We start from the raw sequence: 19,936 nt of genomic DNA on the forward strand, positions 1-19,936 counted from the left end.
TTTGTCTCATGGGCATGGTTTGATGATGGAATCCATTCTGATTCATATACCTTTCATCTCGTGAAGACTAAATCAAGTAAGTTCAGTTTGATTTCGATGATTCTTGATGCAGGCATAAGATCTCCCTGATCTCTACAAGTGGATCCTCTGAATCCCTAGTTTCCTTCCTCTGAATTCCTTAAGTTTTAGATTAGTATTTCACCATTATTCATCAATTTATATTTGATTTCGATTTCATCTTAGGCTATTTCTATTTCTACCCAGTTTCAGATAACGTACAGGTTTCAGTCCCTTGGGATTGACCTCGGTCTCACCTAGTTTATTACTACATCACAACCCTATACTTGGGGAGTGAACAGATGTCATACCTTCTGCCCCACCTGCATTCGGGTTGGGCCGTCGATCAGGCGATCCTCGCCGAAAAAGAACGGGTGGTAGTCATACGCTTCGGCCACGACTGGGACGATATCTGCAAGCAGGTATGTCATCTTTTTTCTCTTCTTTCCTCTTTGAATTCCTCCACGGCAATGGTTTTTCCATTCAATTTGGATCTCAGCAAACCCTAGACGATTAAGAATCCCCGAGTTCTGTTCCATAGATTCTTACCGCAGTTTTGATGATCGTCATCTGTTCTTTCCCTAGACTATAAAGAATCCTCGATTTCTGTTCCATAGATTCTTACCGCAGTTTTTTATGATCTTCATCTGTTCTTTTATGTCTCCCATGATTTGCTGATCTTTGATGAATTCTAGTTTTTAGCTGTTTGAAATTGTTAGGGTTTTCTTGGACCAGTCTCGTTGTCCAGTGAAATCGACCTTTTTCATCAACTGATTTGAATTTGTATCGAAAGGAAGGAAGCATATTCTCATCTGTTGATTGTTACTGTTTTGTAGATTTTTCAGTGAATTTTGGTGTTATGTTGTTGGTGGTCGCCTACGGGTTCTTGGATTGATGCAATCAAGCTGGAAAAATTATATATTTTTGTCAGATTGTAGGTAGAATATCATTGGTGTTGTGTGTGTGTGTGTGTTTATTTTTATTTTTATTTAAAAAAAAAAAATATTTAAATAATGACAATTTATTGAAGGTAAAAATAAAAGAACTCCTAATGTGATAGTGTTGCCAACATGCAAGTACCATCTCACTGCCTCTTTAGCGAATGTATCTGCATTGGAATTAGCCTATATGGGAACTAAACTAAAAGATATATAAAGAAGGTTCAGCTCCTTAATGTCATTACACAAAAGTAACACTACCAAAGAAACTGAATGGATCCAGCTGAGCACGATAATACACATTTTGCGTATCACCGTTGTACATATTTACAGACATGCATATAAATGCAATTTTGTATTTATCTGCACTATGCTAGGGCTCCAATGCAAAAGAAGGTGATCAGAAGACAAAAATACAATGGTATTAGAGAAAAGAGGATCATATGAATCCTTGGCCTCAGGCATTCAGTTTTGACATGTGAGGCCCATAGCTTAACAACTCAGAATATTAGTTGGTTTTGGTATGACTAACAATGGAGATCGTTGCCCAAGATATGATTGTTTCAAGATATGATTGTTGGAACCCGAGCAACAAGGTGAAGACAGGCAAAACCTTGGGAAAGATGTCTCCTTCCCTTGCAAAACCGATGGGTTCGAAACATGCGGGTTCGGAAGTGATTATGCATTTGAATGTCCTCGAGCATGCATGGGGCTCCTTCCAATGGATCCTGGTTGCCTCTATTAGACCAAGAGCTGTGGAGGAGATGTGAGAGTGGCAATCGTAGGATCGTAGCATGGAAGAAGGAGACAAGAGTCTTAAGCTTTTGAGTGATTTCACGATATGGATTTCTCTTCGACCTTAAGCAAATGTCGACAACTTCTTTATCATTTGCAATGTGTATAGGGATGGCTCAATTCGAGCTATCTATAGGTGGGAGGAATAGTCGACTTTCGGATGGGATGAAGCATGGTACAATATCTAGGAGCTCCCAATGGAGTACCAGATCCACAATTTTCATGGAGTTCTTACATTGGTGGAGTGGTTGTGATCGATCCAAGTTTAGAAAGGTGTGAAATGCTTCGGTTTGCCAGAATCTACATAAGATGGAATGAGCTTGCTCCTATGCTAGAGAAGATTTCCATCAGTGAAGGGATTACAGGATCACGATTTGGATGATTATGGAATTAGCTAGTTGCTATGAGATTCAACAACAAAAGCATTCTCCAAGGCACTCCATCTCGATGAAGGATAAGGCAGATTGGGAGCTTGTGTTGTAAGTTGATTTAAAGGAAGATGATGTTTAGGTCTATTGCTCTTGTGGACCATCAGACATTGTGGAGGGGATGTGGAAGTGTCTGATATGTCTAGTGGGGTAGGTGGGGAAGTGTTGCTTGATGGAGTGACACACGTCCTGTCAAGTGGTGTATGCAAAGGTGAAGAGATGGAGAGAGGCACCACGTTGTTGCAAGGGGTATGTAGAGGGCTTTTGTCTGAGCTAGTGACACATGGCGATACTGCCACTCTTGACACAGGGGGAGGGTGATGGACATGTGTAATGGGCTGGTGGAAGGTGTTAAGGTGACCAATGGAAGCTTCACATGTGGCTAGTTTGCGGGTGCTAATTTCCAATTGTGTTTTTACCTATGTATGAAGTCGCTCGGGTCGAGAACTCTCTCGCGGTCCGTGTGGATGATCACTTAACAGACGACACGTGTGGGAGATGCTTCTCGATTTTTCAGCGAATGCAACCTCATTCAATTCAAAGGATCTGCTTGTTGTGGGAAGGGATGTGTGTGAGGTATTTTCTTGGCACCTCTTATGGATTACGATTTCTCTTCTCCAACTTCTTTGCCTAGGAATCTCCACTGAGGGGTTGATTTCTGATTGTCGGTGAAGATAATTAGTTAGAATGTAAGCTCTTCTAAAAAAGAAAAAGAAAAAAAAAAAGAAAGAAAGAAAGAAGAAGATGCAGGTGATTGATTAGAGAATAGTAGACTCTTGCTTCTCTCTCTCTCTCTCTCTCTTTACAAATTGGGTTTGGTTGATTAAAGATTGGGTGGGGCTAGATGCAGTGGGATCATTGGGGGGCATTTTTGTATGTAAGGATCGGATTTCTAAAAATAGGAAAGAATTTTCAAATTGGATTCTACCAAATGAGATGGTGGATCTACTGAGGGGTGTGTGTGAAGGTTAAATGGGCAATCTAGAGTGGTTAAATCAAAATCGGATTTATTTTTTCCCACAGTTTGGGCACAGAAGCTTTCTCTCATGCATATAAGAGGACTTCCAAGGCTAATTTCAGACCGTTGCCCAGTTGCTTTGGCAATGGATGAGGATGATAGGGTCTGTGGCTATTTAGGTCTCAATTATCATGGCCTGAAATTGATGGATTTTCAAAGCTGTGGAAGAGCAGTGTTCATCCTTCGCGGTTGAGGGTTTTGTGGGTTTTTTGTTTTTTCAAAAACTTCAGATTACTTAAGGGCATGTTTTTGTTACCAGTTACCACAATAATATAAAGGAAATGTCCAATGATCACAAATTACTTCTCTCCAACAACATTTGTATTTAACTCTCGATTCTCGTGTTTGGTTTGTAGGCGGCAAAATCAAAATGATGGCATTTTTAGATTACTTAAATGTCAAATCATTACGAAAATATATTAACGTCATTCTTTGGAATAAAGATTTTCACAGTAGTGCCATGAAAAAGTACAATGATTACAAATTCCTTTACCTGTCTCCTGAATGCATCTAAATTTGACTGACGACTCCCATGTTTGGTTTGGTGGTGGTATAGTTGTAATGAAGACACTTTTCTTTTCAATTACAGGGGTAACTGGCAAAACAAATAAGCCCTAAAGGCATGATTAATGCATGTAAGAAAGAGGTTCTTTGGAACCATGAAGCTAAGTTGTCAAATCGCATATGCGATTATATGCGATCAACATATGTTGTTCGCATATGCGATCGCACAATCGCATATGCCATAGCATATTTCTTATAAAATAATAAAAAATTTAAAAATGAAAAAAAATCTTAAAAAATAGGAAAAACTTGCCTAATTAGTACACATGATTGGATTGGGTTATTTTACTTATTTCATTATAGTTTGAGTGTTTCATTAAGTTATATATTTAATTATTTATATTATATTATATAAATTTTAACAAAACAATCAAGCTACATTAAAAGAGAACCAATTATTATAAACTTCGAGTAAAGAAATTTTACTGATAAATGGATAACTTGAAACAACTTACAAGTTATAACTTACGGCTTAATTTACAAAAAGTAAGCACAATTATAAAACACAAAAAAAAAAAAAAAAAAAAAATACTTGAAGTAATTGTAGAGAGATTAGAGTAAGAGAGAGAGTAAGAGATTTAGAGCTTTGGAGTAAAGAATAGTGAAAATGGAGGGGATATGAGTGCCTATTTATAGGCAAAAGTTCTCCAAATTAAAAAAATAAAAATAAAAAAATTGCTTCCACTCTGATTATTAGGAAATATGCAATCGCATATGCAATATGCGATTGCATACTTGCATATGCGATCGCATATTGGCCGCATATAAAAGTATGCCATGGCGTATGACATCATGGCATACTTGCCAAGATCGCATATGCCATCATGGCATATGCGATTTGATCCACAGTATGCGCTTATGTGATCGTATATGCGCATATGCGATCGCATTTGACAACTTGTATTGTAATTGGGTACTGTTCATGTATACATTGAATGGTTTTGAGAATACATCCAAATCAACATGCCATTATTCAATGTTTGGATAGGACGTATTATTCGGGCAAATATACAATTTCTTATACTATGCAATGTTTGGATACGACATATTGAGCCTGCGTTTTGTACTGTCGTACAACATCTGGAGGGTTATTACCCAATGAAGGAGTAGTGACCTCAATCCAGGCCGTCCGATTTGCTGGCCTTTCGATGGATTCGGGTTTTTTCTTTTTCCCTCCAAGAGCAAAAATGAACTTAAAAAAAAATAAAAAAAATCACAAATCTAAGATTCTAAAAAGGAATAAAAATAAAAGAGAATAGTATCACCTCATACTATTCTATTACCAAAAGCAGAAAGCATGGGTGTATTTATTAGTCAGATGGACTTTTTTAAAACGAAAAAAAAAACAAAGATCAAAACAGAGAGGATTATAAGAGAGAGGATCCTTCTTCAGTAGAGAGAGATTCGTGTTCTTCCGATCACCGTTGATACTCGATCGAGATGAAGGTACGACGGTCTGGATGGAAGCAGGGATCCAGATCCTTAAGAGAGAAAATGCCATCTTGACCCTGGATAAGGTTTTGATAGACGGAGGAGGAGAAAGAGGATGTAGATGGAGATGGAGAAAGAAAGGCACTGACAAGCGTCCTAAAACTATAAAGAAGATAATAACCATGATGATCCTAATAGTGTGGTTCTAGACTCATCTCTCACGGAATGCTGCTACATGCAGGGTTTTGCGTGGAGAGAGAGAAACAATGGAGAGGAGAGAGATTACACCATAGCCCAGTGGTATATAGATTATCAATACTAACAGAGGAAACTATTCCGCAGTTGAATGGCCACATGCACTGGGAAAAAAACGATACTATGCGATGATGGAACAGGATATCTCCGTTCTTCATAGTTGAAACGTATAATATCCAAAGAGGTATACGCCGCCCGATAATATTATGCATTGAAGAGACTGCACTGCACGATGCAGTGGCGTCTCAAATCAGTTTACCGCCTTTTGAAAGTTTTTGATTATTGGTGTATTCGCACGCATGGTAAACGCCGGAAGCCAGCTCTAATCCAAACGCTGTATAATGGGTATATTCGAGAATATTCTGTTATAATACCATACAACGCACCCTTATACGCGAATCCAAACAGGCCCTAATGTAAAAATACTCAAGCCCTTGATATAATGGAAGAAGGTATGGCTCTTTCGAAAGGAAAAGCTTTGCCAGAGACTTATTTGGCGGCATATAATCTTTTGAGGGAAGAGAAAAACCATATGGAAGCATTGGTCTAGGGCGAGTTGGCTCAAAGAATTGGACAAAAATACAAATTTTTTCATGCAATGGCTAGTGCCCGGGCTAGAGCTAACAAAGATCAAAAGTGTTTCGATGGATGGGGAGAGGTTAGAGGACAGATAAAAAATGTGTGGTGCCATTGTTAAGTTTTTCAAAGACCTTACTGGGAAAGGGTGAGTAAGGTCGTGACTAGAAATCTTGCGTTTTGATTTAATTTCAAGCAAAGGTAAGAGTATCCTGGTAGTGACAAGGCCTTTGGTCTGAATGGATTCCCCTTGGCTTTCTTTTAAAAGTATTTGTGAAGTAGTAAAAGGCGACTTGGTGGGCTTCATCAATGAATTTCATGGTAACGAGAACCCTGCAATAGAGTTGGGTCTAATTTTTATTGCTATCAAACCAAAAAAGGGAGGAGTAAAACATTTGAGGGAATTTAGTCTAATTAGTCTTCTGAGGATCCTTATAAAATATTAGCTAAAATTGTGGCCTTCAAATTTCGTGTGGTTTTGGGTAGTGTGATCTTTAAATTTCAAGGAGCATGTGGCTGAGAGGTAGTTGTAGTTAGTGCATTAACAGCTCATGAATTCATTGATTCACAATACAGGGGAGGGAAAAGGTTGTTATCTGTAAGCTCGATATCAAAAAGGAGTATAATCATGTTGATTGAAAGTTTCTAGATTATGTGTTGGGTTGGCTGGGTTGCGGGCAAAAATGGAGAAGCTGGATTTAAGTTTGTGTTTAGTCACCTAATTTCTAGGTCTTTCCCTCCCCACTTATTCCTTTAGGCAAGATGCTAGATAAGAGGTTAGCCGTGGGGTTACATCGAAGGTTTTAGTGTGGATAAGATAGATTTCCAAGTCACTCATCTTTAGCATCCAGACAATACTCTTTTATTATGTGATGGGGATGAGGCTAAAGTAGATAGTTTAAGGAAGGTCATTAGATGCTTTGAAGCTGTTTCATGATTAAAGGTGATTATCCTTAAGAGTGAGTTGTTGGGCATTCCTCTTTCTAAGGAGGAAGTGGTTAATTTTGTAGAAGTATTTGGCTGTCGTGTTGGATCACTTCTTCCTATCTCGGCCTCTTACTTTGAATAGGGAAACCGACCAAGCATTTATGGGACAAAGTCATGGGGAGTTTTGAAAGAAATTTGTTAAGATGGAAGAGTAGATATCAAGGCATTCCAAAATGGTCACAAAATGGTATTGGTAACAGTAACATTTGTAACCATTACTCGTTAAGGGGCCATAACTTGACATGTAACGGGGCCGAAATAGGTTTTTTTAAAGTAAAAAAAGCTGTTATGGTTGTAGCGGCCCAATCATATAACAGTAATGGCAATGACCATTGTGGTCACCATTACCGTTAAGGAACACCTTGATAGACATCTTTCCTTGGGAGGAAGGTTGAAACTAATAGAGACATCAATGTCTAATCGTCCGATTTGTTTTACGTCTATTTTCAGATGTCCAAAGTTTGTCTCATTTGAGAAGCTTAGGAGGGATTTCTTATGGCAGGGAGCTGAAGCGAAGCATAAGTTTCATTTGATAAAGTAGGATGAGTTGTGCAAACCATTTGATGAAGGCGGTTTGGTCTTAGGAAATTGGAGGCAATGAACTCGACTTTGCTAGGAAAATGGCTTTGGAGGTTTGGGTCTAAGGATGGCAATTTATGGGGTTCAGGGAGGGGGATGGTGACAAAGGCTCATCTCTATACAAGGCTTTGTCTCTAAAACAGTCTATAGTTGGGTTGACATTAAAGTTTTTAAGGGGGTGGGTTTTTCTTTGGGTGACGGTAAGATGATCCCTTTTTGGGAGGATATTTGGCTGGACAAGAAAGTGTTGTATGAAGACTTTCCAAGGCTAGATAAAATCGTGTTTGATGCAAATATCCTGATTGTGCAATGTCTCTCCTTTTCAGGAGATGAGTTGATTTGAGCTCCTCCTTGTCTTAGGAGTTTGACAAATGACGAGTTGGAAGATTTTGTCAGGCTATCGGAGTGGTTGCGCAACATTATTCCCTTGGTGGGAGGTGGGAGATAGTGATGCTATGATGTGGAATAAAGAAAAGTTTGGCTTGTTCTCTGTTAGTTCCTTGTATAGAACAATCACCAGCTCTTCGACGGGAGCGCAGTTGTGGCACACCATTTTTATGTGGCAATATGATGCAATAAGGTTGCAACTCTTGCTTTGTTCGTGGGTTAGAATAAGGTGTTGACTATTAATAACATTTGAAAGAGAATGATGATGACAAGGTGCTTGCTATTGACAACCTTCGAAAGAGGATGATGATGCTGCTCCTAAATATGTGAGTAGAGAATGATTTGATGATAATAATGTGAAGAAAAGAGGAGAATATTGAGAGAGAAGGAGGAGAGTTTAGGAGAGATGTTGTGTTAGGCTAGCTTGGCCTAATACATAATATTTTATTATAATAAAGCATATAGTACACCACAGGAGAAGAGGAAGGTGTGCACATGCACTTACACTAAAAAGGACTAAAAGGGCCACTAACCACATACACAATACGCTAGCATTCTCCATACTCCCCCTCAAGTTGGAGCATAGATGTTGATCATGCCCAACTTGGCACGAACATGATGAAGTACATCTCGACTCAAGGACTTTGTAAGAACATCAGCAAGTTGATCCCCAGATCGAACAAAAAGAGTGACGATTTCCTTAGAAGCTACTTTCTCCCGAATAAAGTGATAGTCGACCTTAATATGCTTGGTTCGCTCGTGAAAACTGGGTTACGAGCAATATGGATGGCCGCTTGGTTATCACAGTGAAGAGGAACAGGATCCGAAGGAGGATAGCCAAGTTCTTCAAGAAGGTCGCGAAGCCACATGAGTTCACACGTCGCATGAGCCATAGCATGATATTCTGTTTCAGCCGAGGACCGCGCAACAACTGGCTGCCTTTTGCTCTTCCATGTTATAAGATTGCCACTTAGGAAGGTAAAGAAGCCGGATGTAGAGTGATGATCAAAAGTACTACATGCACAATCAGCATCGAAATAGCTAAAAAGATGAAGATGACTATGCGATTGAAAGCGGAGGCCAAGACCCAGGGTTGATTTTAGATACCGAAGTATGCGGTAGACAGCTGTGAGATGAGAAGTATGGGGAGCTTGCATGAATTGGTTAACAATGCTCATCGCAAATGAGAGATTTAGGCGAGTAATAGTCAGGTAAATAAGCCGGCCTACAAGTCGTCGATACATCCCGGGATCAGTAAGGAGAGCACCATCATCTGGTCGAAGCTTTTGTGAAGTATCCATGGGAGTAGTAGCAGGCTTACACCCTAACATGTCGGTCTCCATGAGAAGATCAAGCGCATATTTTCGTTGTGACAAGACCAATCTGGATGATGAGAGACCAACTTCAATTCCGAGGAAGTAGCGAAGAGGACCAAGATCCTTGATCTCAAACTTGGTCTTCAAAAAATCTTTGACCTTCCTCATTTCAGCAAAATCACTACCGGACAGAACAATATCATCCACATAGACAATGAGAACCATGATGCTCATCGATCGATGACATATAAAGAGAAAATGATCGGCATGACTACGAACAAAGCCGAACTCCAAGAGAGCCGGACTAAATTTTTTGAACCATGCACGTGGGGATTGTTTGAGTCCATAAAGAGACTTCTTCAACCGACATACAAGGGCAGGGTTGTGAGAAGCAACAAAGTCAGGAGGTTAATGCATGTAAATTTCCTCTGCAAGGTCTCCATGGAGAAATACATTCTAAACATCAAGCTGAAACAAGGGCCATGATAAATTAACGGCCAAGGAGATCACAACGCGAATCGAATTAAGCTTAGCCACCGTAGAGAATGTCTCGAAGTAATCCACACCATGAGTCTGTGTGTAACCCTTAGCAACAAGACGGGCTTTCGATCAATGGAGCCGTCTGGAAAAAACTTGATTGTATAAACCCATCAACAGCCAACAAGTTTATGGCCTAAAGGAAGTGGCACAAGGTCCCAAGTATGATTCTTCTCAAGAGCAGACATTTCTTCTATCATCGCCTTAGTCCAGTCAGGACTTTGAAGAGTATGTGAGAGAGATCGAGGAATAGTCTGTGATGAAAGGGAAGCTGCAAACGACTAAAAAGACGCGGTGAAAGATAATCATATAAAATGAAATTACTAATGGGGTGTTGAGTACAAGATCGTGACCCTTTGCGCAAGGCAATGGGAAGATCTAAACTTGAGGTAGGAAAGTCACCTGAGTCAATATCCAAAGTGAGCAAAAGGGTAGATAGCCACCCGCAGAGGCTTAGGCTCACCCAAATCACCAACAGGATGTTGAATAGAGGGGAGAGGAGTTTTCCCATGATCACTAGTGGAAAGAGGATAAGAGTCATACTCCCTGACTCGTAAGAGGATCACAGAGGAATCGACTTAAAGCTGAGAAAAAAGAAATATCCTCAAAGAAGGTTACATCGGCAGAGACATATTTCTTGCGAGTCAATGGGTCAAAACATTTATACCCTTTCTGACTCCATGTATACCCTAGAAAGACACATTTAATTGCCCTGGGGCTAAGTTTATCATTACTTCTATCCAAAATTTGAACAAAACATGTACAACAAAAAACTTCAAGTGGTAGAGAAAATGGATTATCATGAGGATACAATATAGTAAATGAAAATTTATAAGATAGGATATGTGAGAGTATACGATTAATAAGAAAAGTAGCAGTTAGAAGAGCATCACCCTAAAAATATTTAGGTAGATGCATACCAAGCAGAAGGGTGCGAGCAACTTTAAGAAGATAATGATTCTTTTATTCTGCAACACTATTTTGTTGAGGTGTGCGAACACACGACGTTCTAGACAAAATACCCACGTTCTTGCAAGAAGGACAGAAAGGTAGTAGGCATGTATTCCCCCCCTGTAAGACCCGTGTCCTAATCCGTACCGTTCCGTTAGCTTCCGCGGTTCTTCCGGTCAAATTTCGACAACCTTCGCACCATATCCGGCATTTGCACACGATCCTAAGCCAGGTCCCGCACACTGTCGTCGGCTCGATCTGAAACCTATGTCTTGGCGACCGCGTCATCGCCGCGGTTCCAACGCCGTGACTTGCGCACCAAACCGATACCCAGGCAAGAAGATGCCGATCTGCATTTATTTCGAAGAAACACCGCGCGTTGCGAATTTCGAGGGAATCTCTACAATTAGTCCCATCAATCAACCATTAATGCAAGCCTTACCTCAAGTACTACAACCCATTCCCTCATTTTTCAAAAGTCCACCCTCTTTCCACCTCACCACTCCTCTTTTTCTCATTTTCAACAACAACCATACCCCTTTTCAAAAATTTCAACCCAACCCATCACCCATCACTCCATCACCTCACCTCACCCATCCATATCTTCTCTCTCCCTCATTTCTCAAAAAAAACAAATCTCTCCCAAGCAACTCAACCCCCACACGTCCAACCCTTCTCTCCCTCCCAAGTGTGGTCCACCCTCTCATCTCTCATCCCCACCATCAAAAGTCCATCAACCTCCATCAAAAGGCAAGCTAAGGAGCATTTGAGGCCAAGGGAGCAAGGAGGAGGCTTAAAGGTGGGTGATTTGTCATTATTTTAAATTTTTGGGCCCACTTGTTGGTGGGACCCATTTGGATGTATGTGATTTAATCAAGAGGGCCCATAGTGGCGAGGTCTCTCTATCTCACCGTATATCTCTCTCTCTCTATCTCTCTCTCTCTCTCTTTCTTTGTAATGGTGTGGATCCCACCAATATGTGTTACATCTACCCCGTCCATCTACATCAGACGGTGTGGCCCACTCTATTACAGGTGATGATCCACACCATCCACTGTTTGGATGGGCCCAATGCACCCTTTTGTTTATATATATGTTATATTTTATATAATATATATAACATATATAATATGATATGTATTATGTATATATATATATATATATATATATATATAATATAATATAAGACGTATTATGTATATATTATATGTATACATGTTGGTGGGCCACATCCACGTGGGACCCACCACGATAATGTGTTTATGCATGCTGTCCAGCGTCCCTGGACGCTGGACGTTTGCAAACAGGGAAGTGTAAACTGGCATGGGAGGTACTAACGAGCTAGCCAAAATGGTGGGCACTCATGCAGGCTCCACTTTAATGTATACATATAATCTAAGCAGTCTATCCCGTTGCCCAGATCATTTTATCCGTTGAGCTAAAATTTGGGACCAATCAGAAAATCAAGCGGGTCATACCGTAGGAAACAGTGTTCCTACCTTCGATTTACTCCATGATGCTCCTGTATATCAAAAATAGCCTAATATTGGACTCTATGGGCTTGTATCAAGCCACAGGGACCCATGGCTGGAGTGGATGTTGCTGATGTGGGCCCTACCATGGAGAATCCGTAGAAATACTATTTTCTTAAAAAAAAAAAAAAAAAAGCAAGGGAGGAAGCAGAGCTGACGCTGCTGCTGCACTGACAGACGGACGGACGGGCTGGGGCTCACGGCCCCAGCTGTGGGCCCCACCTTGATGCGTTTCAACGATCAACACCGTGCATTTGATGGGTCGCCACAAACCGGATGTCCATCTCAAAAATCAGCCTTATACGGAACTTAGGTGGGCCACACCATCTAAAATCATGTGAAGACATGTCTAAACATATAAAAACACTTGGTGGGGCCTACCTGAAATTTGAATGCGGCTGAAACTTGGTCTGTACCCTCAGCCAAGTGGGGCACACATAATGGGCGGGTTGGATTTGTAGACCACATCACGGTGGGCTCCCTTTCCATATGATATATATATGTATATATAAAATAATAATAAATAAAATAAAATAAAAATCGTCACGGTGGGCTTCTGACAGTGTTATGGTGGGCCCAACCCACGGTCCGTGTGACCTTACGAATAGTTTGGGTGGAAAATAAACATTTCCAGTGGGCCCCAGTCCAGTGGGCCCTACCCTGGTCCACACGACCTATCAACAGGTTGTATGGAAAACAAACATTACAGTGGGCCCATTTTGTATGGAAAATAAATATTACAGTGGGCGCTATCCAGGCCCACGTGACCTCGGCCCATTTGGACGGAAAACAAATATTACAGTGGGCCCTATCCAGGCCCACGTGACCTCCTCAACAGTTGGATGGCATATAAATGTCACTGTGGGCCCTACTCAAGGTCCACATGACCTTATGAATAAATTAGATGACAAATAAATATCAATGAGGGCCCTACTCAAGGTCCACATGACCATATGCATAGATTGGATGGCAAACAAGTATCACAGTGGGTCCTACCTTGGTCCACATGACCTTATGAACAGTTGGTTGGAAAATAAACATTATGGTAGGCCCCACATGGGACCCACTTATGTATGTATTGCAAACCATACCCTCCACTAGAGTGGGCTCCATCATGATGCATGTGTTTCATCCAACTGTCCAACCGTTTCGTAGATAATTTAAGGCCCATTGTGGAGGCCCATCTTTATGTATTGGTGGTCCTTGTTGAGGCCCACCTTGAATTGTATTAAGCCCATATTATGATGCCCATTTGATGTACTGGAGGCCCACGGGTCAAGGCCCAATAGGACATATATAAGGCCCAATGTGGTGTAATTTCATCATGGTATATGTATTGATTTTGTAACGGGCCACGCCTTGGGAGCAATGCTGGTTTGACGTCCACATTGAATGGATAATGTTGGTTAAATGTCCGCATTATAACTCTCCCTAAGGCCCACTGATAGGCCCATACTTGTGGTAAGTAGGCCGTCTAGGCCCATCTCCGTTATACACAGAGCTCATCTCTTTATACATGTTTAGTATAGATCCATGAATCATGATCATCCGCATCATATGTATGCCTGATGTGAGGAGTGACCGATCATATCATATGCCTTCGGGTGGACTGCTTGTGGGCTCCCTGATAGGCGGAGTTGCCTCATATAAGTGCATGGTACACGTAGGATTGTTGCATGACTGATAGTGTGGCTCATGCACTTGCATTTGTGTGATTGTAGTTACTGTATGCCCTAGCGACATCAGGGTCATAGCCTCCACAGACACATCGTGGATGGCAAGATTGGATACCGAAAATATTTGGTTCTAGCATACGGGCGCCATAGATGTCCCTGAGTGAAAATCCCTAAACCCGATGGTACCAGAGGATGACTCCAACGTCGAGATCGAGTGGATATATGAGCGCACGAGGACCGAATACCAGGAGGCCGCGTCTCCCACTGTGTCGTGGTTGGTTGGAAAAGAGTGTGGCCTTACTCGCCCGAGGGTAGGGGCAATACTAGGCTGAGTTTGACCAGCTCCCGAATGGGTCCGCTATCGACGTGCTGGATAGGTATTGGCAGACTATTGGCCAGGCGGATAGTGAGGTTTCTTACGCTCACTTGGACTGTGCGGCTAGGAGAGCGGCAGTGCCATTTGGAGTGTACTGAACCCCGGTGATTATCCAGAATGAGAACTGTACTGATACATGATGAGGATTGGCATGCTTGAGTTGCATCTCGCATCGCATGGCTGTGATATGGCCGATAGCATTCATATCTTGCACCGCATAGCCTTGGTACGGCTGATTGCATTCATGAGCTCATCACCATGATTTCGCATTACTCTTACCTTGTATTTTGAGCACGCTTATATTGCGCACATACTTACACCACCCTCTAAGCTTTCTATAAGCTTATGCACGATTGATGCGTGTAGGTGACGCCAGGACGCAGTCACAACCATAGTCTCGCTGTAGTTGGAGCATGTAGCCGAGCTTCTGGAGTTTTGTTTCTTTTGTTACATTGTATTTTCCCTTTCAGTCGCATTGTACTCAAAAGTTTTTAATCATAGTGGATTTTGTAGTGTTCTTGTGGTTATTGTTCGTGGGTTATGCTTTTGGTTATGCTCGTTATGAATTAGACTGATGATTATAAATCCTCTTTGTAGTATCCCAGGATCGGAACCTGGTGAATGGGTGCCGGGATCCGAGAATGGGGTTCTACGGAAGCTGTCGGCGCCAGATTCGGTGATCGAGAATTTTGTGAGACCGGTTTCCGAGTTCGGGGCGTGACACCCCCAAATTATCAGAATGGAGGGTTTTGATAGAACATTGAAATTGAGTGCACACTTCATGATAAAATACTTTAAACGCATCAAACACTTCACTTTTAGATTTCAAAAGATAAATCTAAGTCATGCATAAATAATCATCAATAAAGGTGGCAAAATATCTAAATCCAAAAGTGGAGGTAACCGGAGCTGGTCCCTAGACATCTGAGTGAACCAGAAGAAAAGGTCGAGATTTCCTCCTAGAAGAGCTAGGTAGAAACGTAGCACGATGATATTTAGACAATTCACAAATATCACAGTATAAAGGTTTAGTGACAGATAAGGAGGGAAACAAAATTTTCAATCTAGTTATGGATGGGTGGCCTAAGCGGCAATGCCACTGAGTCATGGACTCTCGATCCAAAGAAAGGGTACTAGAAGCGGCAACTGGTGTATCATCGAAAAGATAAACGCCTCCTCGCTCATGCCCCCCACCAATCACTCTCTTCGTATGTAGGTCCTGAAACAAACAATAAGAAGGGAAGAAAGTAATGGAACAATTTAATGATTTAGTAAGAGAGCTAACAGACAACAAGTGTAATGGAAAACGAGGCACATACAAGATTGAGGATAAAGACAAGGAAGAAAAAAGAGGGATGGAACCAATCCCAGAGATGGGAGTTTGGGTTCCATCTGCGACTGCGACATGTTGAGTGTGAGGAGAAGGAAAATAGGAAGAAAAAAATTGAAACTTACCAGTCATATGGGAGGAAGCTTCAGAGTATATGACCCAGGAGGTAGGAGATGATAACGCAAGACAAGCAGTACCTGACTGGGCCGAAGTTGCGTGAGATGGCTCAAGAATATCATGAATATGAAGCCACATAAGGGCATCATATGCAACCCGAGAAATGATAAGAGACTCCCCTGAAGTAGACTGCTCAGCTGTCAGGGTGGAAGACTGTGTCTCATGAGCAACTGTGGATGCAATAGAAGCAGCGACATACGTAGGACGACCATATATCTGCCAGCGATCATCAACGGTGTGATTAGTTCCACTGCAATATGAACAATGCGGGAACCATCATGTCCTTGTCCACGTCCACCACGACCACGAAGACTATGGCCGCCACGAATGTAATCTCCCTCGCGGCCTCTATCACGACCACAAAAATCAGAAATGCACCCTCAACTCAAGGATGGTACCCGAAGACCAAAGGAGGATTGATCGCTAGCAAGATGTGCCGAACGCTCGAATGGCACAAATGAATGAGAAGGAAGAGTAGAGATAGTAGCACGCTGACACATGGCATAAACTATCGTCAATGGGGGAAGAGAATCCTACATAATAACTTGATCTCAAACATGAAGATAATCAGAATTCAACCCAGGTAAGAACTGCATGATACGAGTATCATCTCGCTGCTTATGAGCATGTTCATGATCCTCTTTACATTTGGAAGGAAGCGGCTGATACATATCCAACTCATCCCATATACCCTGAAGCGTCAAATAGTAATCTTTTAATGATCTGGAGTTTTGTTGGAACCAACCAATTTCTTAAATAAGCTGAAATACCCGTAAAAAATTCTGAGATTCTGAGAACAAATCATGAAGCGTATCCCAAATGCCTTTAGCTGAGGGTAAAAACATCACTGAATGGCTAATCGAGGAATTCATACTATTCAACAACCATGCAATAACTTGATAATTTTTCTTTGTCCAAGACTTGTAGGTAACATCTGTAGAGCTTTGGGGATCATCCAAAATACACGACAACTTCTCACGGGCTCCTAAAAATACTTTTACAGATTGTGCCCATTTAAGATAGTTGTCATCATTCAACTTAGTGGAGGTAATCTGCAAGGGGTCGGATTCGAGAGACCCTATGCCAAGAGATGAGAGCCCTTTGTCAGCTATAGGAGAGTCTAAGAGAGATAAACCTATGCCAAGAGAGGCTCTACGCTAAAAAGGATTGATTCAAACAACTCTATCTTACTCAATCCTTCAAGATAATAAGAGATAAACCTCAAACAAATATCAATCATCCAAAATACCATGAAACTCAGTCAAAAAAGGCCCAACCAAGTGAAAAACGGCTCAGCCGCACGTCTGTTTGAGGTTAAAAACCTCTTAAACATTGATCTTAAGTTTTTTTTTTAAAAAAAAAAAAAAATCCTCCATGGGTATGTTGGGAGGAAGATTTCGGTCCATCTTGAGCAAAGAAACCAAAGAAAAGCTTACCGATTTGAGGTAAATCGAAGAAAAATGGAAAATGAGCCTGATTTTCAAATTTCTCTATTTCGCCCAAACTACCATGAAAGGAGGTCCAAAAAATTCTTAAAAAATTATGACAAATCTTCTAAAATCAAGATATATCAAACCCTTAAACTTTTAGCTCAAACGGAGTCCATATGTCCGTACAACGTTGACGTCAGTCGTACAGCTGTTGACGTGTCGCCTTTTAATTTGTTGGATGTGCAATACTTGGATCTATGCTCTGATACCAAGTAGAGAATGATTTGATAATAATAATGTGAAGAAAAGAGGAAAATATTGAGAGAGAAGAAGGAAGAGAGTTTGGGAGAGATGTTGTGTTAGGCTAGCTTGCCCTAACACATAATGTTTTATTATAATAAAGCATATAGTACACCGTAGGAGAAGAGGGAAGTGTGCACATGCACTTACACTAAAAGGGACTAAAACGGCCACTAACCACATACACAATACACTAGCATTCTCTATAGTGTGTGTGTTTGAAAAATGAGGAACTGGTTGTCCATTGCTCTTTTGTTAGGGAAGTTTGGGACAACAGCTTGCTCGGTGTGACGTGGGTGCTGGTGGGTTCAATTGATTTGCCTTTTGTCTTGGCACAGTGGAGGAGTGAGAAAGGTAGAGATGGCAATCTGGAGACTTTGTTGGCTGGCATTTGGTTTTACTTTGGGGGAGAGGAACAATCATTGTTTTAGTTGTAGCGGGCGGGCTTTGGAGGTTTTTAGCAGGGCTAAATTGAATGTAATGGGGTAGGCCTTAGCCTCAAGGGTTTTAGTCGGTAGGTCTCCCCCTCCACACACACACACCCCTGCGATCTTTCTTGGTCTGATTTGTAGTTCTTTTTGCATTGGCCTCACTTAATAAAATCGTCACCTTCCACATTGTAGGAAAAAAATGAATTTCATAATGTGAAGGCATACATTGACAATGCAAAGCAAATAATGTATTTTTTTCATAATGTGGAGGGCATACATTGACAATGCAAAGCAAATAATGTATTTTTTTCATAATGTGGAGGGCATACATTGACAATGCAAAGCAAATAATGTGTCTTTTACAATGCTTTTGTACCTGAATGTGTTAGCAAAACAAATGGATAACTCTTTTTGTGATTGTGATGGGATTGATTTCACTTTTGGTTTGTATGTACCTGAATGTGTTAGCAAAACAAATGGATAACTCTTTTTGTGATTGTGATGGTATTGATTTCACTTTTGGTCTGTATGTAGATGGATGAGGTGCTGGCTTCAGTTGCAGAGACTATTCATTTTGCTTTGGCCTCACTTAATAAAATCGTCACCTTCCACATCGTAGGAAAAAAAAATGAATTTCATAATGTGAAGGCATACATTGACAATGCAAAGCAAATAATGTATTTTTTCATAATGTGGATGGCATACATTGACAATGCAAAGCAAATAATGTGTCTTTTACAATGCTTTTGTACCTGAATGTGTTAGCAAAACAAATGGATAACTCTTTTTTTGATTGTGATGGGATTGATTTCACTTTTGGTCTGTATGTAGATGGATGAGGTGCTGGCTAAAGTTGCAGAGACTATAAAGAACTTTGCTGTCATTTACCTGGTAGATATCACCGAGGTGCCCAACTTCAACACCTTGTATGAGCTGTACGACCCCTCGACTGTCATGTTCTTCTTCCGCAACAAGCGCATGATGATTGCCTTGGGCACGATAAACAACAACAAGATCAACTGGGCTCTCAAGGACAAGCAGGAGTTTATTGACATCATCGAGACTGTCTACAGGGGAGCAAGGAAAGGCCAAGGTCTGGTCATTGCACCAAAGGATTACTCAACTAGGTACCGATATTGAGTTTCTTCTGGGACGACCTGGTGTTGGTCTCAGCTATTGGTTTGATCAAACAATGAATTGTCTATATACATTGGTAACTACGTAACTCTATATCTGTGTTGGACATTAAATGGTGTACTTGCAGAGTGCTAGAACTTAACAACGCCAAGTCTCCTGTTACTAATTGGGTGTGAGAGGTTGCTTTTGTCATTCAAGCTCTTAGGTACCGTTGATACTTTTTTCCTCGAGTTTGGCTTTTCCCGTTCTTCCATTTTCCTTCTGTGAAAATGATCAAATGCTCAGCCTCTTATCGTTAACCGACCAATCTCAATCATTTCGTCTTGTATAAGACAGATTTCCAATAAGGAAGTTAGCAATGGAATAGTCGGTTTGGATTGAGGTTCAGGTGTCCTACAGATGAGGCAACTGTGTAGTAATCTCCTGTCCAAAATTCTATAATAGAATATTCTTCCTTGCTGTATAATAGCTGTTTTATTGGCAATGAGGTATTTAATTAATGGTGCAGACTGCCAACTCAAGTAATTGGTAAATGCATCCACAAATTTTGACCACCTCGTGGTTTGGAAAACCTGCCTTGTATGAAAGAAAAAAGAAGAAAATAAAAAAATCCCATCACATTCCCCAAATAAGTTCCCTAAAAATCAAAGGCTTCAACTCAAATTAAATCATACCGCTTCATAAGTCAAGGTGCCGGACCGAGAAACAATTCCTACACGCCCAGGCTT

General features: G+C 41.0%; 1 protein-coding gene across 2 annotated transcripts; it reads left to right on the forward strand.

Moving 5' to 3' along the window:
- Positions 1-356: 356 nt before the first annotated feature.
- Positions 357-19,770, forward strand: LOC131258131 (thioredoxin-like protein YLS8). 2 transcript variants are annotated; one of them, XM_058259234.1, is made up of 3 exons: positions 357-479; positions 18,903-19,284; positions 19,557-19,770. In XM_058259234.1, exons 1-2 carry the CDS (start codon positions 360-362, stop codon positions 19,209-19,211), a joined length of 429 nt encoding a protein of 142 aa, XP_058115217.1. In that variant the 5' UTR covers positions 357-359; the 3' UTR covers positions 19,212-19,284; positions 19,557-19,770. The 2 variants fall into 2 exon arrangements, with proteins under 2 accessions (XP_058115217.1, XP_058115218.1); XM_058259235.1 differs by having other exon boundaries at positions 19,561-19,770.
- Positions 19,771-19,936: the final 166 nt, after the last annotated feature.

Source organism: Magnolia sinica, chromosome 10 (genome assembly GCF_029962835.1).
Source record: "Magnolia sinica isolate HGM2019 chromosome 10, MsV1, whole genome shotgun sequence".
Classification (NCBI taxonomy): Eukaryota; Viridiplantae; Streptophyta; class Magnoliopsida; order Magnoliales; family Magnoliaceae; genus Magnolia; species Magnolia sinica.

Bases quoted from the DNA above. Each gene is read 5' to 3' on its own strand.
- LOC131258131 (XM_058259234.1), top strand. From the start codon at position 360: ATGTCATACCTTCTGCCCCACCTGCATTCGGGTTGGGCCGTCGATCAG. The intron at 480-18,902 runs GTATGTCATCTT...GTCTGTATGTAG, and splicing joins GGGACGATATCTGCAAGCAG to ATGGATGAGGTGCTGGCTAA.